The 27,828-nt window shown below is 60.0% G+C and overlaps 2 protein-coding genes across 4 annotated transcripts; one reads left to right on the top strand and one right to left on the bottom strand.

The window, feature by feature from the left end:
* Positions 1-198: 198 nt before the first annotated feature.
* On the bottom strand, positions 199-16,059 carry ABCF1 (ATP binding cassette subfamily F member 1). 3 transcript variants are annotated; one of them, XM_074971215.1, is made up of 28 exons: positions 15,882-16,059; positions 14,625-14,671; positions 14,021-14,104; positions 13,702-13,837; positions 13,000-13,037; positions 12,547-12,651; positions 11,852-11,926; positions 11,400-11,462; positions 11,040-11,129; positions 10,485-10,556; positions 10,106-10,204; positions 9,592-9,687; positions 9,091-9,213; positions 8,226-8,326; positions 8,015-8,100; positions 7,670-7,809; positions 7,252-7,400; positions 6,824-6,907; positions 5,957-6,081; positions 5,051-5,163; positions 4,165-4,336; positions 3,531-3,605; positions 2,862-2,932; positions 2,502-2,534; positions 1,778-1,946; positions 1,334-1,398; positions 905-977; positions 199-390 (listed from the first exon to the last, which is right to left on the bottom strand). In XM_074971215.1, the coding sequence occupies exons 1-28, from the start codon at positions 15,964-15,966 to the stop codon at positions 224-226; spliced, it is 2,736 nt and encodes a 911-aa protein (XP_074827316.1). In that variant the 5' UTR covers positions 15,967-16,059; the 3' UTR covers positions 199-223. The 3 variants fall into 3 exon arrangements, with proteins under 3 accessions (XP_074827316.1, XP_074827317.1, XP_074827315.1); XM_074971214.1 differs by having other exon boundaries at positions 203-390; positions 11,400-11,465; XM_074971216.1 differs by lacking the exon at positions 11,400-11,462 and having other exon boundaries at positions 200-390.
* A 1,940-nt stretch (positions 16,060-17,999) lies between these two features.
* GNL1 (G protein nucleolar 1 (putative)) lies at positions 18,000-27,690 on the top strand. The gene is made up of 12 exons (XM_074971270.1): positions 18,000-18,154; positions 20,451-20,619; positions 21,975-22,111; positions 22,472-22,623; positions 22,736-22,807; positions 23,466-23,664; positions 24,120-24,215; positions 24,802-24,999; positions 25,502-25,680; positions 25,943-26,105; positions 26,470-26,610; positions 27,231-27,690. The coding sequence occupies exons 1-12, from the start codon at positions 18,082-18,084 to the stop codon at positions 27,533-27,535; spliced, it is 1,884 nt and encodes a 627-aa protein (XP_074827371.1). The 5' UTR covers positions 18,000-18,081; the 3' UTR covers positions 27,536-27,690.
* Positions 27,691-27,828: the final 138 nt, after the last annotated feature.

Here is a 27,828-nt window from a genome sequence, read left to right as displayed (position 1 = left end):
CAGAAAGGAAGGGGGGTGGCAAAAAAACACCCCCACCTTCACAGGTTTAGCCCACTTCCATCTCTTTAGCCCCACCCCCAAAGCTGAGCCCCACCCCATCATTGTAGCCACGCCTCCTTTGCTATCCAGCTGCACAAAAGTCCTGCTACAAAGGGGCAGGCGGGTGAACGAAGAGTCCATCATGGGGGGGGGGGGAGGAGCTTCAGGAGGCCCCGCCCCCAACTCACTCGCGGGGCCGGTTGATGATGACCTCGCCCAGGGCCTCCAGCACCTCGCGCTTGTAGTCGTCGAAGTCGCCGTCAATCTGCTCAACGCTCTGCTCCTCCACCACCCACAGCTGGCAATTGGTCTCTGTGATCAGCCGGGCGTCGTGGCTCACAATGATGACAGCTGCAGGGCGGGGCAGGGGGAAGGTTAGAGGGGCAGGGGGATACCCTCACACATATGCCCCTCTCCCCCCCCCCCCAGTCTGTGGGATGGTATCGCCCAGGAAATGCATGCTGGGTAGTTTGTGCAGGCCCTTTTATGGGGTGGTGTCACTCGGTGAGGGGCACTATAGGAAGTGGTATTTATCCCTAAATAACCAACCTCTTCCCCTTGGAAGAGACCAGTGGGGCCCTTCCCACCCTGGACCAGACCAACAGACCCTTCTGGTCCAGAATTTCCTGCACCCACCCTTGGGCCAGACCAATGGGCCGTTCCAGCCTGGAATTCTCCCTCCCCCACCTAGCACCAATGGGCCCTTCAGGCCCAGAATTCCCTCCCCACCAGCCCAATGGACCATTCCAACCCAGAATGCCCTCCCCCTGGACCAAACTAATGGGCTGTTCCAGGCTGGAATTCCCTCCCCACCAGGCCAATGGGCCCGGCCAGCCTGGTCCAAGTGCCCGCTGGCGTCACTCACCCCCTTTGTACTCATTGATGGCATCAGCCAGGGCGTCGATGGACTCGATGTCCAGGTTATTGGTAGGTTCGTCCTGGGGAAGAGACAATGGGCTGAGACGGCGAAGGGGCAGATCCCAGAGAGAACCCAAGAGTCCTGGCTCCACCCTGCTCTAACCCACTGGCCCTACACCCCTCCCAGAGCCGGGGATAGAACCCAGGAGTCCTGACTCCCAGCAGCCCCCTGCTCTAACCCGCTGGACCCCACACCCCTCCCGGGGATAGAACCCAGAGTCCTGGCTGCCAGCACCCCCCTGTTCTCACCCACACCCCTCCCAGAGCCGGGGATAGAACCCAGGAGTCCTGGCAGTCAACCCCGCCCCCCACTCTAACCCACTGGGCCTGGTGCTCTCCGGGGCCCTGTCCCACCCCTCGCCCCAGAGACACTCACCAGAATGAGGACGTCGGGCTCCCTGCAGGCCAGCTCAGCAAACACCACGCGAGCCTTCTGGCCTCCTGGGGAGAAGGGAGAGTGGGGCGGGGTGAGGGATGAGACAGGGGAGCCCCCTCCCCACTTGTCTGCATCATCCCCCACCCCGGAGAGCCAAGCCCTTCCCACCTCCAACCTAAGCTGCCGGGTGCCCTCCCCCCATCCCGTGCCCCCCACCTCTCCTGGTTGCCCAGACCCCCGGCCCTCTCCCCTCCCGCAACGTAAGTCCCACCCCCAACCCCCACCTCCCCTGGGTGCCCCCCTCCCTTCTCCAGACCCTGCCACTTACTCTGTATACTCAACCCCAAGCCTTCCCTAGATCCCCCTCCCAGGCTTTCCCCAGAAGCTCGCCCCCCCACCGCCCAGCCCAGCCCCGCCCCCTCCCTGAGGCCCCGCCCCCGGCACCAGAGAGCTTGCAGATCTGGATGGTGTGGGCGTGGCTCTCGAGGCCGAAGCGCCCCAGGCACTTGCGGGCGTCCTGGTAGGGCAGGTTGAAGTTGCGTTGCAAGTACTCGGTCGCCGTCTCCTGCATGTTCAGCTGGTCGGCGTATTGCTGGTTAAAGAAGCCGATTTTCTACGGGGAGGAGAGAAAGGGGCGGAGTCGCCACCCAAAGCTCCGCCCCCGGGCTGCCAGTTCCCCCTCCCCGTCACACCCCCTGCTCTGCTGGTGCCCCTCCATTGCATCCTGCAGCGCCCTGCTAGCCCAGCCCGGGCTCCCCCCCCCCCCCCGATACCAACCTGCAGCACCCCGCTATCCAAGTCCTGGGTGTCCCCCAGCTCTGCCAGTGCCCCTAATGTGCTGCCCCCCTGTTATCCCAGCCCTGGCCTCCAACCCCCCTGCTAGCCCAGCCCTGGGCTCCCCCCGCCCAACTCTGCCAGTGCCCCCCCCGATACCAACCTGCAGCACCCCGCTATCCAAGTCCTGGGTGCCCCCCAGCTCTGCCAGTGCCCCTAATGTGCAGCCCCCTGTTATCCCAGCCCTGGCCTCCAATCCCCCTGCTAGCCCAGCCCTGGGCTGCTCCCCAGCTCTGCAGGTGCCCCCCCGTCCTGATTCGCAGTCCTCTGCTATCCCAGCCACGGGCTCCCCTACCCCCACAAACCTCAGCATCTGGGTCCCGTCATTACTTACTAGTCTGTGGTTTTTCCTCATCTCCCCTCTTGTCTGAAAGGAGAACAGAAAGGGATTAATGGTTACTACTTTCCTCTGCCCTCTAGTGTGTTAACAGCACACAGCAACCCCTCGCCCAGTGCCGATGCAGCCACCTCTGGGATGGGGCAGCCGGGGAACGGCGACACGGCATAGGGATCGCTCACCCAGCACTGAAATGCAGCCACCTCTGGGATGGGACAGCTGGGGAAGAGCTGTACAGCAGTTTAGGACAGGAGGGAAGGGGAATCCTGTCCCCAGTTGAAGACACACAGAGGCAGAACAGAACTGGATGAGTTTGGATTGAGTCTGGATTAGGGGGTTCCGGGAGAGGCCCCTTACCGGCGTGAGCTTCCCCGTCAGCAACAGCAGCAGTGTGCTCTTCCCTACGCCGTTCGGCCCCACGATGCAGACTGAGGGGCGGAGAGAGAGCAGCCATCAGTGACTCAACCAGGCCAGGAGAGGGATGGGTTAGCACGACTGTGTGTGTGTGTGGGGGGGGTGGGTTGTCATTGTAGGGTCTCTCGAGGGTGCTACGATGGCCGCTTCGTTAACGTCAGATCTCTCGGGGATGCTACAGGGTCTGCGCAAGCTGGTTTGTTATTGTAAGGTCATTCAGGCATGCTAGCATGTTATTGTAGGGTCTCTTGAGGTTGCTAGGGGGTGGCGCAGGCTGGTTTGTTATTGTAAGGTCTCTTGGGGGTGCTAGGAGGGTTGCGCAGGCTGTTACTGTAGGGTCTTTCCTGGGGCTAAACAGTCCAATTCATTGTCGTAGGGCTGTGGGCGGGAGGGTCTGTTATTATAGGGTCTCTCAGAAGTGCTGCGGCTGCACCGACTCGTTCATCATGATCGAGTTACTGGATGAGTTTATTATAGGGTCTCGCCCACAGGTGCAGCCTGCACACCCCGGTTTGTAGGGTCTCTGGGGCTGCAGGCAGAGGGAGTTTTGGGGCTGTGCACATGTAAGTTTGTTATTGTAGGGTCTCTCATAATCACCAGCTGGTAACTTACTTCTAGACTCCATGTCGATCCCAAAATCCAGACTCTTGAACAACAGCTGCTGTCCCTCGTAGCCAAACACAACACCTGCGGAGAAGGGGTGGGGAGGAGGGTGAGGGGTGCGGGCGCACAACTGCTGGACAGCAGCTCCTGGGGGATCTGCCCACAATGCACCATTCAGCTCTGGGGCCCATGGGAAACCGGGGTTGGAAAGAAAACTCCTCAGCATCCTGTATCCCCAGGGAATGAAAAGGGGGCACTCACCAAGCACTGAAATGCAGCCACCTCTGGGGTGGGGCGGCTGGGGAGCCGCATAGTGACACTGCACAGGGATTGCTCACCCGGCGCTGAAATGCGGCCACCCCTGGGGTGGGGCGGCTGGAGAACAGCCGCACCACGATGTCACCCAACAGTTTGGGGCAGGAAACGAAGGGGAATCCGGTGTCCAATGGTGGCCACAGGGTGGGAAGACGTCTGGGAGGCAGAATGGACATGGCTTGGGGGGTGGATTTGGCCAGGACAGCAGGGGAGTGTTAATAAGTGCCACAGCACCCCCTAGTGTCATGCTGGGGCATTGGGGTCAGCACTAACTGCGACGGGAGAGTGCCCCTGCGGAGGCCCCCCTACACGCTGCGTGGGGACGTACCGTGCAGGCCCAGAATCGGGGGGCTGAGTGACGGCGGGTTGGGGAAGGTGAATTTCACCGTGTACTCCCTGGGCCTCTTCAGCAGCTCAGGGGCCTCGTTAGCCTCTTCATCCAGGTTCTTCTTGCGGCATTTCTGCTGCTTTCGCGTCAGGGCCTCTTTGGTTTGCTTCTCCTGGAGACGAACAGAGCAACAGACGAATGAGCCCATCTCGCCCCGTATCCCGCCTCCTCCCTGTCCCCCCGGATCAAACCCAAGTGCCCATCTAGCCCGGTATTCCGCCTCCTCCCTGTCCCCCCGGATCAAACCCATGTGCCCATCTAGCCCGTTATCCCGCCTCCTTCCTGTCCCCCCAGATCAAACCCATGTGCCCATCTAGCCCGTTATCCCGCCTCCTCCCTGTCCCCCCAGATCAAACCCATGAGCCCATCTAGCCTCATATCATGCCTCCTCCCTGCCCCCCCCCGATCAGACCCATGGGCCCATCTAATCCAGCTCCTCAGATCAGATCAGGAGGCCCATTTAGCTTGGTACCCCCCTAGCTCCAGACTCCAAGGAAGTACAATCCTCCACACTGTACCTCAGGGGGCAGTACAGTCCCATGACAAAAAAGGGATCATTTTCATGTGACACCCAGCTGGGGCTCAGCTGCCACTGCTCAATGTGAGGGGTGAGCATTAACCCAGTTTGTTGTTGGGAAAGAGATTCTTAATTCAGTAAAATCTTGCAGCAGTGAGTTCCCTGGGTCAACAGGGTGGGGACAAATTCAAGGTAGGAAAGAGCTGGATTCAAGCCAGTGGCCTCCTAGAGGGGAAAGGCCCCATATCCTGTTCCCCAACCCCTAAACCAGCCAGTCCTCCTGCCCTGGGGCTGGATCTCTGGACTCACCGCCTGTTTCGTCGACTTCCCGCCAGCCTTGAGGTCTTTCAGTTTCTTCTCCTGTTTCTCGTACTGTTTGAGCAGCTCTTTCTGCTTCTGCTGGTACATCTTCTTGAAGGTCACTGCGGCAGAAAGGAGGGTGAGGGGTTGTGGTTAGGGCGCTGTACTGGGATTTGGAGGGGGCGGGGGAGAGGGCAGAAAATCCGGGTTTGACTTCCCACTTGGCCACCAAAGCTCTCTGTGCAGAGACAGGGAAATGCCATTTTCCCCTCCCTGCCCGGGGAATCGAACCTGAGACCCTCTGTATGTAAACAAAGTGATCTCGACTCCTAGAGCTAGAGGATGAGGCCTGTGGAGGAAGCTCACTATTCAGGCTGGTCAAAAATTTCCCATCAAAACTTTTTTTGGGAAAAAAAACGGGGTTGTCAGCCAAAGGAAAACTTGGGGTTCTCACATGCCCCAGCGGCACCTCATGGGACTTGTAGTTCAGACACTTCATGCGCTCACTGTCTGCTCTGGGCTGAGCTCCCGGGCTGGACTACATCTCCCATGAAGTACCATGACACAGGGCTCCCATAATGCAATATGGCAGCTCAGTGGAAGAGGTGCATCATGGGAAAGTTTGGCCAAGGAGCTCTGTCCATAGGGAAGAATGGGGGCATGGGGCAACTGAACTACAACTCCCATGATGCACCCTCAACCCACAAAACCTACCCGTAGCGGGACACCTAGGGGCAAACCAGCCTCCAGCTGGGCCGAAGTCTCTGGGTGACCCAACCCCCTCCTTAACCCCTACCCCAGGCAGATCAGTCTCTGCAATTGCCCCAGCTGCTTCCCCCGTCCCCCTTCATGTAGTTCCCCTACCTCCTCTTCCTCCCCCTCACTGTACTTGCCCTAGATGCCCCCCCAACTCACTGTAGTTGCCCCGGTAGTAGAAGAGTTTCTGCATGTCCAGGTGGATGATGTCGGTGCAGACGTCGTCCAGGAAGCCCTGGTCGTGGGAGACGATGAGGAGAGTTTTCTTCCACATCTGCAGGTAGCTGGGGAGGTGAACGGGGGACAGACAGAGGAGAATCAGACAGACGGACGGACCCTGATCCGTGGCTAGGAGGGGCACCCAGCCAAGGGGGAGGGGACAGAGCTAGAACACCCAACGTACACCCCACGGTGGGATGGACGGCAGCCTCACTCAGCCCAGCAGTGGGGGTGGGGTGGGGGGAGAGATTTTCTAATGGGAGTTCTCTCCTCTGACTCCCCTGCCCACACACACACACTGGGCCCCATGCACCCTCCCTGTAGCCCCACCAGGGGGGAATCCCAGCCAGTCCAAGTCCTGGCCCCCTGCTGAGACCCCTGCCCCACAGGGAAAACCCCCAGAGCCCAAACCCTGCCCCTTATTCAAACCCCGGCCCTGACCCCCAGAATCCAAATGCTGCCCCCCACAGTCCAAATCCTGCCCTCTCCCCAAGAGGGGAATTTCCTGCCATCCCCCAATCCTGATCATCCCCCGCCCCAACAGGAAATCCCTCCCCCCAACACAGTTATACCTCACCCAACTCCTGCCCCCATCTACATCTGACAGCCAGCGAGACCCCTCATCCCACCACGAGGGGCTGAGCAGAACCCCCCACCCTGAGGCCCAGTTGTGTGGTATTCCTGGGTTCCACCCCCGTTCAGTCACTGCTCGCTGAATGGGCTCCACCCCCAGAGGTGGCAGCTGCTGATCCGAGCCGGGGGGCCCTGGCACCGATGGGAAGGGTTTCTCCAGGGCTAGGCACTCACTTGTTGAGCCAGATGACGGCGTTGAGATCCAGGTGGTTGGTGGGTTCGTCCAGCATCAGCAGCGTCGGCTCCATGAACAAGGCCCTGAAAGAGACGTTGGGGGGGGAGGGTGAGCGGTGCCCCCTAGTGGAGTCTTACGGGACTGCCCCAGGGTGAGGGGGACTGGCCCTATCAGGGTGGGCAGGGAACAGGACACGGGGCCTTTCCCCTCTAGGGGGCCCTGGTTCCAGACTGGATCATTCCCATCTGGGTGTAATGAGCTATCAGGTCTCAGCCCAGCCCACAGCAGGGCAGGTGCCCCAGTGTGTGTGGGCGGTGTGTGACACCCCCCCTCCGCCAACCGATCTCCTGCATGGACTCACCCAGGTCAGCACATGTGGGATCACAGGCCCATTACGCTGCCCCCCTCCGGCTCCCGCCAGCCTCACCTGGCCAGAGACACCCTCATGCGCCAGCCACCCGAGAACTTCTTGGTCTGCCGGTTCTGCATCTCGGGGTTGAAGCCCAGACCAGCCAGGATGCGCCGGGCTTTGGCCTCCGCTGCGGCCGCCCCCGTGGCCCGGAGCTCCTCGTACACCTGCAGAGGGGGAGACAGGCAGGTTCACCAGGAAGCCTTCGCCTCCTCCATTTCTCCCCTCCCCAGACCCCTCGACTGCCCCGTGCTTCACCCCCTTGCCCACTCTCTGCTCCCTGACACTACTACAACCCTCCTTCATCCTCTCTGCTCCCCCACCCTGCTCCCCTCTCCCCAGCAGCTGCAATGGTATAAAAACCTGTATACAGTGGCATAGCCCCCCACTCCCCCAGCTATCTCCCTTCCCCCACCTTCCCCACACCCCCCAGTACCTTTTCCAGCTGCTCAGCCACGCTGTCGTCCCCTTTCTCCAGCAGAGCCTGCAGCCGCTTCTCCTCCGCCAGCAGCTTCAGCCGCTTGGTGTCAGCCTTGAGCACCGCCTGGACTGCGGGGGTCTCATCTGCTATCACCTCTGAGGGGTGGGACGACACACACACACACTCAGTGAGTGCAAGGTTCCCCGCTCTAACCACTAGCCCCCTCTCCCCTCCCAGAGCCAGGGATAGAACCCAGGAGTCCTGGCTCCCAGCACCCCTGCCCTAACCACTAGGCATTGCTCCCCTCCCAGAGCTAGGGATAGAACCCAGGAGTCCTGGCTCCCCCCAGGACCCCCTTACCTTGCTCACACAGCAGCACGTCAATGTTAGGGGGGATGCTCAGGGCCCGGTTTGCGATGTGCTTCAGCAAGGTGGTTTTGCCCTTCCTACAAAGGAAGAGGGAAAGAAAGGGTTAAGCGGGGAGGGATGAAACAAAGAGGAGGTGCAGCACAGTCCCCCCAGTGTGGCACAGGGGTAGCCCTGACTGCAAGGGATCCATCCATGTACCTACCCATTGGGTCCCACCAGGCCGTACCGGCGCCCAGCCACGATGTACAGGTCTGCGTTGACGAAGAGCTCCTTGCCGTGAGCGGAGATGCTGAATTTCTCCAGCTGCAACCGCACGAGAGCGCGATTAGGACAAGATGGTACAACCCTCCCCCCTGCCAGATGTGCCAAATGGTATGACCCATCATTGGGGGTCCCCCCCTAAGAAGACCCCTGCCATCTTGTGGTATGACCCTCCCCCCACCCAATGGTCCCCACAACCATCTCTTGGTACAACCCATTTCCTCTCCCATATAATTGTGCAACCCACCCTTCAGACGGCATAACCCACTCCCCGCAATCCCAGATAATATGACCTACTCCCTCTCCCACATAACTGTGCCACCCACCTTATATCCTTGTCAGATGGTACAACCCACTCGATGTCCTCCGCCGCCGCCATCACCAATGGCCCCGCCATCTCATGGTACAACCTGCTCCCCCTGCACTCTCCTCACACCCCCATCAGGTGGTGTGACCCACTCCTATCCCCCTCTTACCACATGGTTCAGCTCAGTCTCCCACCCAACCCCTGCAGCATGGCACAACCCAGACCCACCAATGGAAAGAAGGGAGGGGATTAACCCTTTCCATACTGCTGCTGGTCCTTCTTGTAGTGGGAAATACTAACTCCACCAACATGGCGGGGAAGGAGAGGGAAAAGAAGGGGTGGAATTATGGGACATTAACCCCTCCCATGCAGCTGCTGAAGGGAAGAAAAGGGAAGGCAGTACAGCGGGAAACACCTAACTGCTGACCATATGCGGGGTGGGGCTTGGGGGGGGGGGGAAAGAAGACATTCCAAATAAACCCGGGGGTGGGGGAGGTACCTTGATGTCGGAGGCATTCTCCAGCATGGCCTGGCGCGAGGACATCTCTGCCTGTGACACCGAGAAGTCGTTCGCCGCCGCATTGGCCGCCTTCAGCGTTGCCACCTGCCGCTCAAACTCCAGCTGCGGGAGAGCCAGAGGTGATGCTCCGGCCAAGGGACCCTCTCTTCCCCTCCCCGCCAGTACCCAGCCTGCCTAGGGGCCATCATGCCCAGCTAGGTTGAGGCCCCAGTGGGGAAGCTATCATGCCAGGATTCACTCTGGGGGTGGGATCCCACAGAATGGATCCACATGAGTTAACAGCCTCTCCTCCCCACCGCAAGCAATTCCTATGATGCTTCAGTACCAACTAGATGGCTGCAAAGGATTCTGGGAACACAGACATGTGAACAAGAAGTATGGCTATAGACAGCTGGGAGCCGCCCCACTGGAGGGGAGGTGCTCACCACCCACAAGGGGGAGGAGGAGCCTGTTTGGCAGAAGCTCCCACCCAGAGCTCACCTGCTTCTTGAGCTTCTTTCTCTCTTTCTTGCTGAGATGAGCATAGGGGTCGTCGTCCTTCTTCTCCCCCTCATCCTCCTCATCCTCCTCTGACTGCTGTATCGACCATAGGAGGCTGGTTACCAATAACACCTTCCGCCCACAGCCAAGGATAGAACCCAAGAGTCTAGGCGCCCAGCATCCCCACAACCACTAGACCCCATTCCCCTCCTAGAGCCAGGGATAGAACCCAGGAGTCCTGGGTCCCAGTCCCACAGCTTCATCCCCTTCTGATATGCCTCAGCCCTGCTTCTGAAGGGATCCCCTTCCAGGGGGCTGAGGGGAGGTTGGCTCTGTGGCCGTTCACCCTGGGCCTCTCTGCTGAGGTTGCCCGTGCGGGATTGGGGGCCAGCTGGATGCTGGAAAATGAGCAGAGAACCCACCAAGTTGTCTCACACCTGAGGCAGCGCAATGAATGCAGTTCAGTTTGAACAGAGCAAACCCACCCCCACGGCCAAGAGGAGGACTGTCTTACGGGCTCGCTGCCTCGCTTGGGCTTCTCCTTGCTCTTCTCTGGCTCCTCCTCGTCTTCCTTCAGCTCCTCCTCCTCGGACTCCAGAGCAGCAAATTTATTCTGCAGCAGAACAGAAGCCAGCTCATCCAACCACAATGAGCAGGGACCGCTCTCCCAGCACCAAAATGCAGGCAGCTCTGGGGTGGGCAGCTGGGTACTGGCCACACAGCAGTATTGCACAGAGACTCTTTGCACAGCATAGCGCCCCCTAGTGCCACACTGGGGCATTGGGGCCAGCACTGGCAGTGAGAGGAGAACGCTCCCTGAGCCCACTCCCTGGTCCCTGCAGTACAGTGCCCCCTAGTGTCCACCAGTAGCAGGGACCCCCATAAACACTCACGTGGGCTGGCTGATTCTTTTTTCCTTTTGTTTTTTTCCCGGCTTCACCAGACCCTGTCTGTTTATTCACAGTCTGGAAGGAGGAGTGCGAAGGAGTTCAGAACACTCAGCTAACCCCGTATCCTGCCCCCCCTTTCTCCCCAGGACCCCAGATCACCCCAATAGGCCCAACCAGCCTGGTATCACACCTCTCTGCCTGGATCAGATGAAAGGGCCCATCTGGCCTGGTATGCTGGCCTCCCCTTGCACTGCGCCACATCAGACTGATGGAGCCAATTCCGGAGTATTCACTGGAAGCCACCCCCCATAATGCTAGTTGGGTCATTCCGCCTGATGGGGATAGAACCCAGGAGTCCTGATTCCCAACCCCAGCTGTTCTAACCACTAGACCCCACTCCCGTCCCAGAGCTGGGAATAGAACCCAGTCCCCCCGGCTCTAACTCACTAGACCCCCATTCTGCTCCCAGAACCAGAGATGGAACCCAGGCGTCGTGACCCTCAGCCTCTCCTGCTCTGACCCCCTAGACACCACACGACCAGCACTCCTCTTGCCCACCTTGCTTGCTTTGCCTTTGGGTTTGGATTCCTCTTCACTCTCCTCCTCTTCCTCGCTCTGGGCCAGAACAGCAAAGCCTGATCCCCCTCCCTGGGAGCCGTGGGAGAAACAAGAGCATTTAGAGACAGCAGGGCTGGATTAAGTCAATAACCTCACTTCCTAACACCAGATACACCTTGTGCAGCACAACGCCCCCTAGTGCAGTGATGGGGCACTGGGGCCAGCACTAGCTGCGAGGGGACTGCGCCCCCTACGGAGCCCCCACCCTGCTCCCTGCAGCACAGCGCCCCCTAGTGCAGCCCTGGGGCACTGGTTTCCACATGCCAATCCCGCTGAATCTTGGAAACGCCTGCTTCGCACCTGCTGCCTCCCTTTGGTCTTCTCGTTTTTCCTGCTCTTCCTCTTTTTATCGTCCTCTTCTTCCTGCTGAGAGCACAGAGCAAATCCTGCCCCGGTGAGACGCGGCGTCTCTGACTGTACCTGACCAAGCCCAGCATCCCCGCCCCACTGCCCCGATTAGACCCCTGGCTGGCACAGCCAAAACTCGTAATGCAGCTGGTTGGCTAAGCTATTCTGCCACATGGGACTCCCAGCCCCCCACCCCGCTTTAATCCACTGGACCGCACTCCCCTCCCAGAGCTGGGGAGAGAAGCCAGGAGTCCTGGCTCCCAGCCCCCACTGCTCCCCACTCCCCTCCCGGAGCTGGGGATAGAACCCAGGAGTCTTGGCTCCAATCCATGCTAGACCCAGCCATGACCGTCCCGGTTAAGACAAATGGGAACCACCCAACACGGGGGCAATGGGAGACTGACCTGTTTTCCCTTTGGCTTGTTGTCCTTTGTCAACTTCTTCCCTGGCTGCTTCTCCTCTTCGTCATCAGGTGGGGCCTGCAGGGGGCAACATGTCAGCCCCACAACTCAGCACTGGAAGAGTTAACCCACCCCCAGGGCAGGAGCGACCCCCACAGTCTAATCCCTGGACTCCAGCCAGGCACGGTACGGAACTTCTCTAGCACAGGGAGCTCCCGGACCCTCCCTTGGGAGGGAGGGGATGATCCCCCAGGCTGTTGGGAGGGGCTATTCCCCCCATTTCCTTGTTCTCCAATAGGTCTGGGAACCCAGGAGTTCTGCCTTCCAGCGTCCCTGCTTAACTACTAGGCCCCACTCCCCCAAGAGCTGGGGATAGAACCCAGGAGTCTGGTCCCCGACCCCTGAACCTCTGCCCCATCCAACTGCCCCCTAGGACCCCCTATTTGCCGCCGCGTGCGTGCACTGCTGCTGCCCCCTTACCATGCCACTCAGAGCGGCAGGAGCTTGCAGCACCGCTGCCTGTGTGGCAGTGTGACTGTGGGGGAGGGGGGACAACGGGGGAGGGGCTGGGGGTAGCCTCCCCAGCCAGGAGCTCAGGGGCCAGGCAGGACGATCCCGCGGGCCATAGTTTGCCCACCTCTGCACTAGAAGATGACCCCACGCCCTCTTTGTGCTAGATTTCGTCCGAGCGAGCTAACCTTGTTGATCTTGTTCTTGTTGAGTTTGGCAGGTCTTGGAGTCTCTTCTTCCTCCTCTTCTTCCTCACTCTGCTCCTGGCTCAGGGCGGCAAACACATTCCCTCCCTAGGGGAAGGTAAAGCCAAGGTCGTTAGCAAAGAGTGGCCATCTCCTCTCTCCCACCACCAGAGCCCCCCCCTAGAAACCCAGGGCAGGATCACCCCCCTACAACCTATTCCTCAAGTAGCTGTCCCCATCAGGTCCCACCTCAACTGGGGCAGGACTGTCCCCTACAACCCATTCCCCAGCGCAGAACCCTGCGCAGTCCGAGTCTAGACAGCAACCCCAAGCCCTAGGGCTCCTTCCATACCACCCCCAGTTACAGCCCATTCCCTTGTGTAGGGCACCTTGCGGCCCAAGTCTAGAGACCTCTCCTGAGCCCTACGGCTCCTTCCAGCCTAGAGTCTCACTCACCTTCTTCTTCTTGCCACCTTTGGTGACGGGAACGGTCGCTGGAAAGGAAATGAGAGAAGGCCTTTAGGGATCGATGGAACGGAGACACAACCACTCCCCACATGGGGAGCTAGCCCCATAGAGCTCTCGGTCCTCCAGCACCTTGGGAGATCTGGGATGGGAGGGAGAGGGCTTCCTGGTGGGTTGTCATCCTCTAGCTCCCTGCTGACGCACGTGGGGCTGGACTCTCCTGCCGCAGGGGTAGGGGCTGGAGTGAAGGGACTAGTGTAATGGGGCGGGGGCTAGGAAAAGGCAGGCCATGGAGAACAGAGGCCCGTGCTTCACATCCCATGTGTCCCAGCCCTGCCCCCGCTAGGGGGCAGATCTCAGGAGGGATTGGAGAGGACCCCCCTCCAGGCTCGATGGTGGGATGTCACCGCTTTTTATACCCCAGAGATGGCAACACAGCCACGGTCTAACTGCCCCCCTGCCCCAGGCATTACCCACCCCCTCTCACACCAAGAACAATCACCATATTTCAGGGCGTGGAACTGTGGCAAGCTGAGCTCCTGCCAGCTGTCCAGATTAGTTACTTGGGCGGTATGAAACCCAGGAATCCTGACCTCCGGGTCCCACCCCTGCCCTAAAAGTTAGCCCTCACTCCCTTACCAGACCTGGGAATGGAACCCAGGAATCCTGACCCCCAGCCTCATCCTGTCTTACCTTCCTCATCCTCATCGCTGCCTGGAGCCGACAGCTTCTTCAGCTTCTCAATCAGCTGGTGCTCTTCCTCATCCTCCTCTACCTCCTTCTTCTTCTTGTCTTTCTTCTTCTCTCGTTTCTTTTTCTGTTGTTGAAGCTGAGGTGGGGAAGTCAGATGAGGCGTGTGTGTGGGGGGTCATATCTCCCATGCACACAGCCCGTGAGAACCAGGGGTGGGGGTGCCCTGGTTAAGCAGGGCATCCCTTTCTAGCAGCATACTTATTGTAGGTCCTACAACAACACCCAGCAACCCCCCGGGGGAGTTCTTTTAGCTGCTCACCTGTTGCTGCTGCTGCTCCTTCTCTTTAATGACAGCCTGCTGCTCACTGACTTGTTTTTCCTCCACGGCCAACTCCTCAAAGAACTGGGGAGGGCAGAAGGGATAGTTTAGAGCTCTGCTTCCCACCCCCGGGAGTCTCCCTGCCCCTCGTGGTGAGGGAAGGGCACTCCAGCTGGCAACCATTCCCTGTTTCACTCACGCCCCCCCGCAATGGGAGATTGCACTGTGCTACGGGAAATCCAGCCACCTTCCTTCGCATGTCCCCTAGCAGTGAGCTGCTTTCCCCCATTTTTAGTACTGACAAACCCCAGCTGGGACCATGGCCGGGCGCTGCCCAGACACACAGGGAGAGACAGTCCTTGCTCCAGCTAAGATCAGGGCCCTGTCGTGCCAGGCGCTGCCCAGACACACAATGAAAGACAGTCCAGATATATGGTGGGAGAAAATATTAAGGTGTAGAGAGAAGCGATTTAACTCAAGTCACACAGCAGGGCGGGTGTAGAACCAAGATCTCCTGAGTTACAGCCCAATACCCTTCCCACTAGGTCCCTGTACCAAAGCTCACACTTCCCCCAGCATGGCCCAGCTCAGACCCCCTTCTTACCGACTTCTTAGTCTTTTTGTCCTTCTTGCCTTTCTTCACCACTTTGTCTGAAACAAGTCAAGAGATGAATCCAGGCAGGTGGGAGAGAACCCAGGAGTCCTAGTTACCTGCTCCTCCGCTCTAATCCATTAGACCCCACTCCCATCCCTGAGCTGGGAATAGAACCCAGGAGTCCTGGATCCCAGCCCTCTCTATCCACAGCCACTCCCTCCACTGCCAGGGCCCAGCTGGGTCCCACCTGGGGCAGTTCTTATGGGCAGATGGATGGGCACAATTTGTCCTCCGCCCCTACCTTAGTCCAGAGCAGCCCTGGCTGAGCCCGGTTCATCCCATTGCTCCCTCCTTCTGAGCCTGGTTCACTCCAGTGTCACACCAGGCTCAGACCCAACCCCCCCCCCACTCCATCCCAATCCAACCCCCCTCCCCCCAAATAATCCAGCTTCGGTTCCAGCCCTGCTTCTCCCCATCTAGCCGAGCCCCAGGACTCCCCCTCCCACCAATCTCTTCCCCATTAACCTCCTTTCCGCTTCCCTCACATCCCATCCCCCACTTTAGCCAGCTTAGGGTCCAGCCCCTTCTCCCCCACTTTGGCCCAATTCAGTTCCTCATCTTTTATTCCGCTCCAGCCCAGCCCAGCCCCCCTTGACCAGGTTCTAACCCGCCCCACACGCTTCAGTCCCATCCAGTACTGTCATCCCCCCCTGACAGCTCAGTCCCCCCCAGTTCTCAGTCTTCCCCCCACCAGCCCAGTCCCCCCCAGTCCTCTGTGCCCCCCCGCCCAACCACGCTCTGTCCAAATCCCACCCAGCCCTGTCTGTGTTCCCCCCGTTCGCTGCCCCCCCAGCCCAGTCCCCACCGGTTCTCAGTCTCCCCCCCGGGCCCAGTCCCCCCCAGTTCTCTGTGCCCCCCCGCCCAACCACGCTCTGTCCAAATCCCACCCAGCCCTGTCTGTGTACCCCCCATTCTCTGCCCCCCCAGCCCAGTCCCCACCGGTTCTCAGTCTCCCCCCCCGGGCCCAGTCCCCCCCAGTTCTCTGTGCCCCCCCACCCAACCACCCTCTGTCCAAATCCCACCCAGCCCTGTCTGCGTACCCCCCCTTCTCTGTCCCCCCCAGCCCAGTCCCCCCGGTTCTCAGTCTCCCCCCCCGGGCCCAGTCCCCCCCAGTTCTCTGTGCCCCCCCACCCAACCACCCCCTGCCCCAATCCCACCCGGCCCTGTGTACCCCCCCCTCCGGTCCGGTCCTCCCGGCCCGCTCACCTGTGGCCTCCCCGACCTTCTGCTCCCCATCCCCGATCCACTCTTCCTGCGGCGGCCGCGGCGGCTGCTTCCCCGCCTTCGGCATGGCCGGTCACCGCGCCCAGCGCTCACATGCAGCCCCGGCCAGCAGCCGGGAAACCTTACCCCTGCGCCTGCGCGGGGCGGCCCAGCCTGACCATCGAGTGCCGGAAGCGCCCAGCCCAGAGTGGCTTCCGCGGCACCCATGGAGCGGTCAGAGAGTCGCGGAGCAGTAGAGACGCCCTGTCGTGTGGCTAGACAAGCCCCTTCACCCCAATGATGTGGTTCAGTCCTCCATGGAAGTGGGGGTACTGATTTGGGGCAGGGAGTCCCGCTCTCCAAGCCAGGCCCAGCCTGGGGGGTCACTTCCTGCCCCCCCAAAGGCAGGGGGCAGCTCATAGTGCAGGTGGCACCCCAATGCCCCATCACACGACTGTTGCACCAAAGCAAAAGCCGCGGTGCTACCCCTGTCTGTTCCCTGAACTGGGAGCCTGGACTCCTGGGTTCTGTCCCCAGCTCTGGGGGGGGACTGGGAGCCAGGACTCCTGGGTTCTGTCCTTGCTGTGCTATCTGTGGGTGCTGGGCTGGGCTGGGCCGGGCCAGGCGGTTTAAGGGGAGGAATCACAAAAGCGCAGCCAGGGAGCAAGCGCTAGGGGGGCAACAGGGACCAGAGTGAGGGCCAAAGGTTGAACACCAGGGATCCGGAGGAGGGATGCCAAGCAGAGAACCGCCGACAACGCCCGCCACCCCTTAAAGAGTCAGTGGACGCTGCCCAGAGGAACTCCAACCGAGGGCGGCCACATGCCTGGGCAGGCCTCTTTTTGAGAGGTTCGTCCCTCATCCAGTACGGGGACAAAACCAGATGTGGTTTTGTTTGGTGTTGGATGGGGGAATGTGATTCCACCCTCTCTGGCTCTTAAAGAGCATGCCACCCTCCCCACATGTGGCGTGACCTCGCAAGCACTGTCATGCCAGCAGGAATGGGACAGCATGTTCCTAAAAATGGTCCGTCCCCACACCCAGAGTGGCATGACCTTGCATGCGCCATCATACTGGTGGGGCTGGGATAATCCTGGGAATAGAATCCAGAAGTCCTGGTCAAGCATGTGAAGTATCCTACTCTCTCTTCACAAAACTAACTGGTTGAAACATGAGACAAAGTAATATATTGTATTTGACCAAATTCTGCTGGACATTGATTTGCAGATTAGATGTTCACAGAGCCAGAAAGAAACTAATGTGCTATCCAGCTGCCTCAGAATCAGGATAGACAAATCTATTTAGAGTATAGTTATCATCTATCGATTATCAAGAGAAAAAGTCATATATAATGTAAAGTTTGACATGTCCAGTGGGTGTGGAGGGGGTGGCTAGGGGCTGGGAATCAGGACTCCTGGGTTCTGTCCCAGTTCTGGGAGGGCAGTGAGGTTTAGTGTGTTAGAGCAGGAAGGCTAGGAGTCAGGACTCCTGGGTTCCATCTCTAGTCCACTCTCCCTCCTGTTCTCTTAGCTTGAGTAGTCCAGCCCAGTCACTCGCTTGCACCTAGACTGAGAGATTTATCATTGTCTCCATGTTTCCTCCTCCTGAGCTTAAATGGGAAGGGATGGGATGGTTTAATATCCCCCCTTTCAAAATGGTTCAACCCAGTCCTAGCACACCCACCCCAAGCAACAGAATGGTTCAGCCACATCTCTGCCCTGTAAATACACCTTTAACAAAAATGGTAGAGTCTAGTGTTTCCCTTCTAATGGTACAACCCAATCTCACTGCTCCCAGACCTGAATGATTTAGCCCAGCCTCCCGCCACTCGGGTGTCCCCCCCTGCTAAATGGTTTATCCCAGACTAGTCTATTCTTAATAGTTCCTCCCCCTTCTCATTCTGCCTCCCCCCCCATCTTTTAATGGTTTATTCTGCCTCCCCACTCTATTTCTCTCTATGGTTTCTTCTCCCCCCACTCAATGGTTTCTCCCAGTTGCTGACAGACACACACACACACACACACACGGCTCTCAGTGGTTTATTCCCACCTTCCGCCATGGTTTCTCCCAGATTTCTCCCACCTGGGTTCTCAGTGGTTTCTTCCAGTCACAGTGGTTTGCTCCGCCCCCCTCCCCCTTGGGCCTGCAGAGTGGTTCTTCCCGCTTCCCTCCCGGTGCTGCGGGACGGCGGCCGGGCCGGGACATGCCCCGCAAGAGGCCGTTCAGCGCCAAGCAGAAGAAGAAGCAGCTGCAGGACAAGAGGGAGCGGAAACGGGGTGAGGAGGGGGCGGGGGCCACCGCCACCAACATCTGGGCACCGACCCCTCCTCTACCCGCCGCCAACATCTGGCAACCGACCCCCCTCCCCCCGCCAACATCTGGGCACCGGCCCCCGCCCCCCTCCCCCCGCCAACGTCTGGGCACCGACCCCCCCCACCCTCCCCCAACGTCTGGGCACCGACCCCCCCCACCCTCCCCCAACATCTGGGCACTGACCTTCCCCCTCCCTCCACAAGCATCTGGGCACCGACTCCCCTCCCCCTGCCCCCACTAACATCTGGGCACCGACCCCCTTCCCAATATTCGGAGACTGACCCATTCTCCCCACCCTCTCCTGGTCCCAGCAAAACATTTTGTTGTTCCCAACAACAATGTATCCTTACAAAAAATACATCTCTCCACCCCAAGATGGGGGGATCCCCACTGTCACCCCCAAACATCTGGGCACTGACCTTTCCCTCTCCCCACCCCAACAACTGGGGGCTGACCCAGTCCCGGCGCTCGGAATTGCCAGGGGCCCCTGGAGCATGGCGGCGGTGGGGGATTTCGTGGGGGGAGTTGGGCGGGTGAGAGGCCTTGGCGTGTCCCAGTGCCCTGTAGAAACTTAGACAACCTCACTGGGCACAAAGACCCCCTCTCCGGGCAACAACAATTGGGTGCTCTCCCCTGGGGCTGCGCTGTGGCAAGCAGGCCCCAGTCTAGGAAGACCCCAGCTCAGCTTGACATCTGGGGATAGCCAATCCCAGAGCTGCAAGCCATGCCCTGGGCATGTCTCACTCGCCCCTCTGCGTAAGTCTGACTCTGGGCTCAGCCCCCTGGAGAGAGAGCGCATGCAGCCTGGTGCCTGTTCTTAAAGCATTGAAAACAGCAAACAAGGAAATTACTAGGCAAAAAACTCAGTGAGGGCTATAAAATAGAGAATAAGCTACGTTAAAGTGGTATCAGCTGGGGCTGGATCAGAGCCGGCGGCCCCTAGAGGGGAAAGGCCCCATGTCCCATTCCCTGCCCCCCTGAGCCAGCCAGTCCCCTACCCTGGGGCTGGATCGGAGCTGTTGCCCCCTAGTGGGGAAAGGCCCTATATCCCCAACCTGAGATGTACCATTGGACTTTGGGCACCTAGACAATAAGCCAAGGCAATTCCCAGGCAAAAAGCTTTGTGAGGCTTGGAAAATGAGCTGTGTTAAAGCCCTGTTACCCAGAATTCAGGTGGCAGCCGGTCGAGAGCACAAATGTGCAGGACTCTCTCGTCTGTGCCTTGCCAAGGAGCTTGCCCCTAGCATGCGGCGCCAGCCCTGGCACCTTCCGAGGTCTTCACAAGTGGGGGCATGGATCAGTGTGACCAGGGCATCTGTTCATAAGGGCAGCTGTGGTTGCCTAAGGTATTTCCAACTGCTGTTCTACTTGAGTGTCGGGCACAGTGCTAGGGGGCGCTGCGCTGCAGGGAGCGGGATGGGGGCTCAGTGGGGGCGCTCTCCCTTTGCAATCAGTGTGACCCCCAATATGGCACTAGGGGGCACTGTGCTGCAGGGAGTGGTACGGGGGCTCCCCATGCCGTGTGGTTGTGTTAATGGCATGCCTCTGACCTAGGGCTGGTGGATGGTGGTGCCCTGCAGTCGGGAGTCCTGACTGTTGATGCTGAGGCAGGCTGCGAGTCAGCATTCCTCGGCCCTGCCTCACAAACAGGCTGGGAGCAGCTGATAAGAGGCCCCACCCTGGCCACACTAATCTCCCCCCCGCCCCCACCTTCGTTCAGCCGCTGGCTGACCCTCAGCTCTGCCGCTGACATCCTCTTGGGGCACCTCAGAAATTCCTGCCTGTGGTGATCCTTCACTCAACTCCAGTCCAGAGTCCCAGTGTGGTAGAGACAAGGATAGGACCCAGGCGTCCTGGCTCCCAGTCCTGTCCCCTGCGCTCCCCTCGCAGAGCTGGGGCGAGAATCCAGGAATCCTGGCTCCCAGCCCCCCCGCTCCCCAGCCCACTAGATCCTTCCCCCCTCCCCATTTCATGAGGAATGATGCCATCCCCTCTGCAGTCTCTGAGGGGGATGGAGTCTCTCGTGGGAGGGAGACTGGATCCAGCCCCCACCTCTGTTGCCGCAGACATGCGACACGCTGCAAGCGTCCCTGGCTCTGAGCAGCCCTGACACAGCGTCATGGGCCCTGCAGGGCTGCATTGCAGAGCTTGGGTCTGACCTTGGGGCCTTGATCTGTGGACGATGCTGCCATGGGCCGGCTAACAGCCAGCGCCTCCTAGTGGGGAAAGGTCCCTGACTCTTCCCTCTCTGTGCCCAAGGTCTGCCTGATGGCGTGAGGTCAAGCTCCAACAGCCGGAGTGGCAGCCATGAGCGGCGGGAGGACCAGACGGACACGTCGGACAGCGAGTCTCTGTCTCTGCACGTCCGGAAACTCAACCAGCAGCCAGCAGTCCGCAGGCTGGGGGAGCGCAGCTATGACCCCAACAGGTAACGAGGGGCAGTGATTGAGGGAAACTGAGGCACAGAGCTGGGTCACACACACAGCTTGTGGCAGCATCAGGTGTAGAACCCAAGGGTCTTGATTCCCAGCTCCTTTGCTCTAACCACTAGATCCTGCTCCCTTTTCAGAGGGATAGAACCCAGGTGTCCTGGCTCCCAGCCCACCCTGCACCAACCCACTAGACCCCACTCCCCTCTCAGAGCTAGAGATAGAACCCAGGAGTCCTGGCTCCCAGCCCACCCTGCTCCAACCCACTAGACCCCACTCCCCTCTCAGAGCTAGAGATAGAACCCAGGAGTCCTGACTCCCAGCTGCACCCTGACACACACACCGTCTAACCCTTAGACCCCATTCCCCTCCCAGAGCTGGGGATAGAACCCAGGAGTCCTGACTCCCCCCCCACCCGCTTGCTCTGTTACCCTTGTTGATAGCTGCAGTGGGATGAATTTGGGCCAATCTGCCGCTTTCGGGTTGGCTCTGAGGTCTGCCCCCTCCTGGGCAGGTCTAGCCTTACTGCTGGACGGGGGGTTCTCGTAGAGCGGGAGAGCGGTTTACCTCAGCCTTTCTGCTTACCCTGGTTTTCAAGGCCTGGATCCTGCTGTACCGAAGGGGGCTCAGCCTCCATGGCCCACCCAGGGCCCTATGGCCTTTGAGGCCCTATGCAATGAGTCTAGCCGTGGTAGATCCGCAGGGGAGAGGGGGCTGGGTCGGGGGGGTCTTCCTGCTGGGTCGGGGAGAGCTCCCCCCAGCACACACAGTGCCCCTGCTCGTCCGCCTCAGCCCTGCCTCTGCAGGGATCTGCCTCTAGGGGACAGGGGGGAGCTGGGGCTCCGTGGCCAGTTCAGCCCTCAGTTTCCCTGATGAGGCTGCCAGCGTGGGGGCTGGTTGGTCCTGGGGTGTGGGGTGGGGACAGGGCGCCTGCCCTGTTGGGGGCTGGGCTCAGACCCCCACAGCGCATTACACCCAGACAGGAATGATCAAATCAGGTGCCAGTGCCCCTAAATGGGAGAGGCCCCATGTCCCATTCCCCCCCCGAGCCGACCAGTCCCCCTACGATGGGATGGGAGCCAGTGCCCCCTAGAGAGGAAAGGCCCCATGTGCCATTCTCCATCCCCCGACCCAGCCAGTCTCCCCTGGCTAGCATTAGATCAAGCCAGTGTGACCAACTGGCTGAGACACCTCTCATCAGATCTGAAGCTAAGCAGGCTAACCCAGGAACCCAGGATGCGGGTGGGAGACCCAGTGGGCAGCCCCCGTTGGGGAGGAGAACCGGGACAATTAGGATCTCTGCCCCCCGGTCTCCGAGCTGGCCTGATGCTCTTCAACTTCCCCCTGCTGCCAGGTATCGGCTTCACTTTGAGCGCGAGAGCCGGGAGGAGCTGGAGCGGCGCAAGAAGGTGGCTCAGGAGAAGATCCTGGAGCCCGTCCCAGAAAGCGAGAAGGAGCTGGACATACAGGATGTCTACAGATCCGGGTCCGGTGAGCAAGGGGCTGCAGTGGGGAGGGGACGTCGCCTGAAGGGGCCAGGACCCTCCTGAATTCTTCTCCTGGCTCTGTTTGTGCAAACGTCCTGTGGCGGGGAGTTCCCCAGGCTGCCCTCCTCCTGCTGACGCCTTGCTTTGTGAGGAACTTGGATCTGGCTGACGTGTGGGCACAGCGGGTTGCGGCGGGGGTGGGGAATAATGGCTGAGGACCGTGTATGGAGGATGGAATCCCGGGGGCCAGCTCCCATCCGTTGGGGTTGCTGGATGTCCCTTTCACAGCTTCTCAAGATTGGGATCCCTCCGTACTGACCTCCCCCCTACCCCCCGGTGTGTCTGTTTCTTCCCCCCCAAACAGTGCTGGATTTTCCCAAGCGCCCCCCCTGGAGCTACCAGATGAGCAAGGAGCAGCTGCTGCTGCGGGAGGAGAAGTGTTTCCGGGACTATCTGGAGGGAATCTACAGCACCTACCAGCCCAGCCAGCTCAGCTACTTCGAGCATAACCTGGAGGTGAGCAGGGGACATGGGGCCTTTCCCCTCTGTGGGACACCGGGTCTGATCCAGCCCCAGGATGAAGAGACTGGCTGACTCAGGCGCTTTTCCCTCTCCGCTTGCCTTGCAGACCTGGCGTCAGCTGTGGCGGGTGTTAGAGATGTCAGACATCATCCTGCTCATCACAGACGTTCGTCATCCGGTAAGGACCCCTTCTCTGCCTGGGATCCCAGGGCAGTGGGGCGGGGACAGCTTGTGGGGAGTGGGGCTTGGAGAGCCTCATTCCCAGCCAGCAGGGTTCTTGGGGTCCTGCTGTGGGGGTAGTTTAGGAGCCCTGTCCCAAGGCGGCCCCCACAGGACACAAGAGATTGGAGCAATTACCCCAGGGGCTTTTGGGGGTCCCTTACAAATTGTGGGGGGAACCTGAGGTCTCCCTTCTCTCTGGACATGACCCTGTGGGTCATTGGGTCCCTTCTTGCGTCCCAGCGTTCCAGGGTATCAAACCAGGATACTGCTCCCCTTCCCATGTCCGTAAAGCCCCTGCGTGATCTCTGCTTCCCTCCCTCAACGGGTGCCGTCCCGGCCCGAAGCTGCTGCCACCCCTGCTTCTGAAAGTGATCGGATTGAAGGGGGCAGCATGGATGGGGCGGTGACCATTGCTGACCACTAGAACCCCCCCAGCCCTCCCAGAGCTGGGCACAGAACCCAGGAATCCTGGTTCCCAGTCCCGCCCCCCACTAGGCCCCACCCCCCTCCCAGAGCAGGGCATAGAACCCAGGAGTCCTGGTTCCCAGCCCTCCCATTCTAACCCACTGAAGCCGACTCCCTTGGCTCAGCCATCCCCGTCTGCCCCCCACCAGGTCATTAACTTCTCCCCTGCGCTGTACGACTTTGTGACCAAAGAGATGAGGAAGAATCTGATCCTGGTGCTGAACAAGATCGACCTGGCGCCGCCAGGACTGGTGGTGGCCTGGAAGTACTACTTCCAGACCTGCTTCCCCCAGGTGCACATCGTCTGCTTCACCTCCTATCCCCAGCAAAGCCAGGATCCCAGCACAGGTAATGCGTCTGCTTAGGGGCGCGGCTGCCTCAGGAAATGGGACCTGGGGCCTTTCCTCGCTAGGGGGCGCCAGGTCTGATCCAGCCCCAGGGTGGGGGACTGGCTGGCTCAGGGTTTGGGGAATGGGACTCTGGGCCTTCCCCCCGTAGGGGGTGCTGGCTTCAATCTGGCTGCAGATGAGTTAGTGTCTGGGTATTGGGATGTGACACTGGAAAACTTTTTAGTACTGAGCTGGGAATGGGGGATAGAACCCAGGAGTTCTGGCTTCCACCCCCCATTTCTCTACCCCACTAAGCCCCATTCCCCTCCCCGAGCCAGGGGTAGAACTCAGGAATCCTGCCTCCCTGCCCCCCGCTCTAACCACTAGACCCCACTCCCCTCCCCCAGCCAGGGATGGAACCCAGGAGTCCTGGCCCCTAGTCAAACCTCTGGCTTCTCCCTGTTCGTGCGTCAGTGTTTAAGAAGCGGCGGAAGCGGAGGAAGGGCAGGAGCACGGCCATGGGACCAGAGCAGCTGCTCCACGCTTGCGAGACCATCACTGCTGGGAAAGGTGAGGACCCCGCAGCTTCCCATTCAGCCTGGGGGGGGGTCCCCAATCCATTGCTCTGATACGGGGTGCCATTTGCCCGTACGGGGTCCTGAAGCTCTTTCTGGGTTGTAAGGATTGCTAACCCAGCGCTGAGATGCAGCCACCTCTGGGGTGGGGCAGCTGGGGACCAGCCGCACAGCACTGGAGCTTGGCTGTTTGGGAAGGGATGGTGACCCACCCCCCCCCGTGTGATGGGGACTGCATGGGGTATTTTAGGCAGGCAGAAAAGGAATGGGTTGACTTGGAATTTGGCCAGCACACCAGGGTTCTCTCCATGAGTCCTGGAATTGGTTGGACCATTTATAACACCCCCTTAGGGTCATCACTGTCTTATCCCCTGCCCTGCTCCACAGCTCCTCCTGGTGCCACCTGGGGGTCAGCACTGACTGCGAGGGGAGAGCCTGCAGCACAGCACCCCTGGGGCCATCTCCCATCCACACCGTGAGCAGAGCAGACCCTGCTTAGCTTCCCGCACACTTGCCCAGCCCTAGGGCGTGTGTTACAGGGTCATTGGTTGGCCTCTTTTTGACTCTTTTGCCCTCCCCAGTGGACCTGAGTAGCTGGAAGGAGAAGATCGAGCGAGACGCGGCCAGCGCCCACCTGCCCGCTGAGGTCTCGGATGAGGAGGAGGACGACGACGAAGGCGCGGCCGTGCTGGTGGAACACCAAACTGATGTGGCCATGGATGTTGGGGTTCCTTCCCAGGAGCTCTACAAGGACGGCGTTCTGACTGTGGGCTGTGTGGGTGAGAGCACCCCCCACCGGAGGGGGGGAAGGGGGTCATACTCCTGATCTGCTGCTTGGGGCCCCTTTGGGCTGCTGCGGATTGCGGGGCAGTAGCTGAAGGGGCTGGATAATGGGTGCAGGGGAAAGAGTGTCTGGGTGGAGGACAAGGGATTGCCATGGGGTTTTGAGGGGGCATCTGAGGGGGGACGGTGTCCGGGCGGTTGGGAAAATGGGGGGGTGGCTGCTGTGGAAGAGGGTTCGAGGAAAGGGGTGGTGCGGGTTGGGGGGGTGCTTGGTTGGGGGGCAGTGAATGAAGGGGAGACACAGGATGTCTTGCGGGTGGGTGGGGAGAAGGGGGCATGCAGGGGGGATGGCTGGTGGTTTGGGGACAAAATCTGGCTGGGGGGTTGGGGAGCTGGATCGGAATTGGGGAGGACCTTGGTGGGAGGTGGCTTTTTCTGGGTGGGGGCGGGGCCTTTGGGGGGTCTCCGTCCACATTGTGACCCTGCCCCCTCCCCCAGGGTTCCCCAACGTGGGCAAATCGTCGCTGATGAACGGGCTGGTGGGGCACAAGGTGGTGAGCGTGTCCCGGACGCCCGGCCACACCAAGTACTTCCAGACCTATTTCCTGACCCCCACCGTGCGCCTCTGTGACTGCCCCGGCCTCATATTCCCCTCCCTGGTGCACAGGGAGCTGCAGGTACCGCCCCATCGCCACAGCTTGGGGGGGGAAGAGTTTAGTGGTTAGAGCCCGGGGAGGAGGGGGCTGGGAGCCAGGACTCCTGGGTTCCATTCTCTTCCTCTACCCGTACATCAGCTTCCCCCCTATGTAATACTGGGATAACTTATGCCAAATCCCTGGTCATGGTGGCAGTGAGACATCTTCCCCCTGCTGGCGGATGCTGGCATTACACCCAGTCTCCCTGCCCTCGCTGAGCACTGCTTTCTGTCCGTCCTTGCAGATCCTGTCTGGCATCTACCCCATCTCCCAGATCCAGGAGCCCTACAACGCCGTGGGGTACCTGGCCAGCCGCATCCCCATCCAAGCCCTGCTCAAGCTGCGCCACCCCAATACCGAGGAGGGCAAGCCCGAGACCCGGTGGTGCGCCTGGGACATCTGTGAAGGTGAATGGGGTCTGAGCGCTAGGGGGGGCCATGCTGCAGGGAGCAGGACAGCGGCTCAATGAGGGGCGCTCTCCCCTGGCAGTCAGTGCTGGCGCTAGGGGGCGCTTTGCTGCAGGGAATCGGGCGGGGGCTCAGTAGGGGGCGCTCTCACCTGGCTGTCAGTGCTGGCGCTAGGGGGCGCTTTGCTGCAGGGAATCGGGCGGGGGCTCAGTAGGGGGCGCTCTCCCCTGGCAGTCAGTGCTGGTCCCAGTGCGGCGCTAGGGGGGCACTGTGCTTCGGAGAGCGCCACGGGGGGGGGGGGGGTCAGTAGGGGGCACTCTCCCCTCACAGTCCATGCTGACCCCATCTCACCCTCTTTCCCCAGCCTGGGCCGAGAAACGCGGTTACAAGACGGCCAAAGTAGCTCGTAACGACGTGTACCGAGCTGCCAACAGCATCCTGCGGCTGGCGGTGGACGGGCGCCTCTGCCTCTGTCTGCGGCCTCCCGGCTACTCCACTCAGAAAGGTACTGGGCTGGGGAGGGGACAGCCCTCCCAGGGCATTGTGGGTATTTACCCAGCATCCCTCTGGGAGTCTGGGCAGGAGGACCAGATCCTACGGATCCAATGGAAGGTTGCCTGTAATGGCCACGGGAAGGGGAGTAGCCAATGACAAGTCGTGTTGGGCTAGTGATTTTTCTACCTTGCTTGCCCTCCTCAGGGAAAGGCCAGGAATGGCTGGGAATTCACCCCAGTGACTCGGCAGTGACTCTTTCTCTGACAGAATTTTAATCTCCGCCCCTGAGCAAAAGGCTGATGAGTTTTTAAGGCTCATTTAGCCCAATATCCAACCTACTAGTAATTCTAAAATCCTTCGCTCTATACCTCGGCGATTATTGACGCTGTTGCTATTTTAGAGCAAGATCCAACGGCTGGAAGTTGACGCCAGACAGATTCAGGGAGAAAAGACATACGTTTTGAACAGTGAGGGTCATTGGCCATTGGGACAATTTACCAAGGGCTGTGGTGGGTCACGGGCAGCTCCTGGGTTCTAGTCCTGGCTCCGGGAGGGGAGTTGGGGTCTAGTGGTTAGCGCACGGTGGTGTACCCTCACAGCTCACCCCTGACCATCCGTCTGTCCCCGCAGCCATGTGGGAGCACCATCCCGAGACAGCAGAGATCGCCGCCCTGCAGGAGGCTCACCGCAAGCACAGCCGGCGCAGTTCAGAGGAAGAGGAGGAGGAGGAAGAGGAGATCTCCAGCTCTGGGGAGGAGGAGGATGAGGAGAAGGACCGTGATGCTGATGAGGAAGAGGAGGAGGAGGAGGAAGAGCCAGCTGCCTCCAGTGCGGGAGGGAGCAGCACCCCAGCCCAGGCCCCACCTAGGAGGGTGCTGAAGGGGAAACTCTCAAGCCGGAACTTGTTTGCTTTGCTGGGGGAGGACGAATGTTAGTGGCTCCCCCTGCTGGACAGATTGAGAAAGGGGGGAAGGAGCACCTGGCTACAGGCTCTGCCCCCTGCCTTGGCTGAGCTCCACCCCCCCATTCTCCATGTTCATTCCCATGCTCTATAGTCTCTGTATATGAATAAAGGTGATGTTTATTTCCAGATCCGCTTCCGTCATTGGCCGGGACACTGGTCTCCCTCCCCAGCCATTGCTCCATCTATCCTGCATCACACCAATGGGCTCATCTAGCCTAATATCCTGCCTCTTCAGATAAGCCCCATGGGCCCACCTAGCCTTGG

Source organism: Natator depressus, chromosome 14 (assembly GCF_965152275.1).
Source record: "Natator depressus isolate rNatDep1 chromosome 14, rNatDep2.hap1, whole genome shotgun sequence".
NCBI lineage: Eukaryota > Metazoa > Chordata > Testudines > Cheloniidae > Natator > Natator depressus.
The sequence above is the reverse complement of the archived record's forward strand: the minus strand, read 5'-3'. Positions and strand labels throughout refer to the sequence as shown.

Bases quoted from the DNA above. Each gene is read 5' to 3' on its own strand.
- ABCF1 (XM_074971214.1), bottom strand. From the start codon at position 15,966: ATGCCGAAGGCGGGGAAGCAGCCGCCGCGGCCGCCGCAGGAAGAGTGG. The intron at 10,205-10,484 runs GTGAGTGTTTAT...GTTCTGCTGCAG, and splicing joins AAAAGAATCAGCCAGCCCAC to AATAAATTTGCTGCTCTGGA. The intron at 4,337-5,050 runs GTGAGTCCAGAG...GTTCGTCTCCAG, and splicing joins GGAAGTCGACGAAACAGGCG to GAGAAGCAAACCAAAGAGGC.
- GNL1 (XM_074971270.1), top strand. From the start codon at position 18,082: ATGCCCCGCAAGAGGCCGTTCAGCGCCAAGCAGAAGAAGAAGCAGCTG. The intron at 20,620-21,974 runs GTAACGAGGGGC...CCCTGCTGCCAG, and splicing joins CGCAGCTATGACCCCAACAG to GTATCGGCTTCACTTTGAGC. The intron at 26,611-27,230 runs GTACTGGGCTGG...CTGTCCCCGCAG, and splicing joins CGGCTACTCCACTCAGAAAG to CCATGTGGGAGCACCATCCC.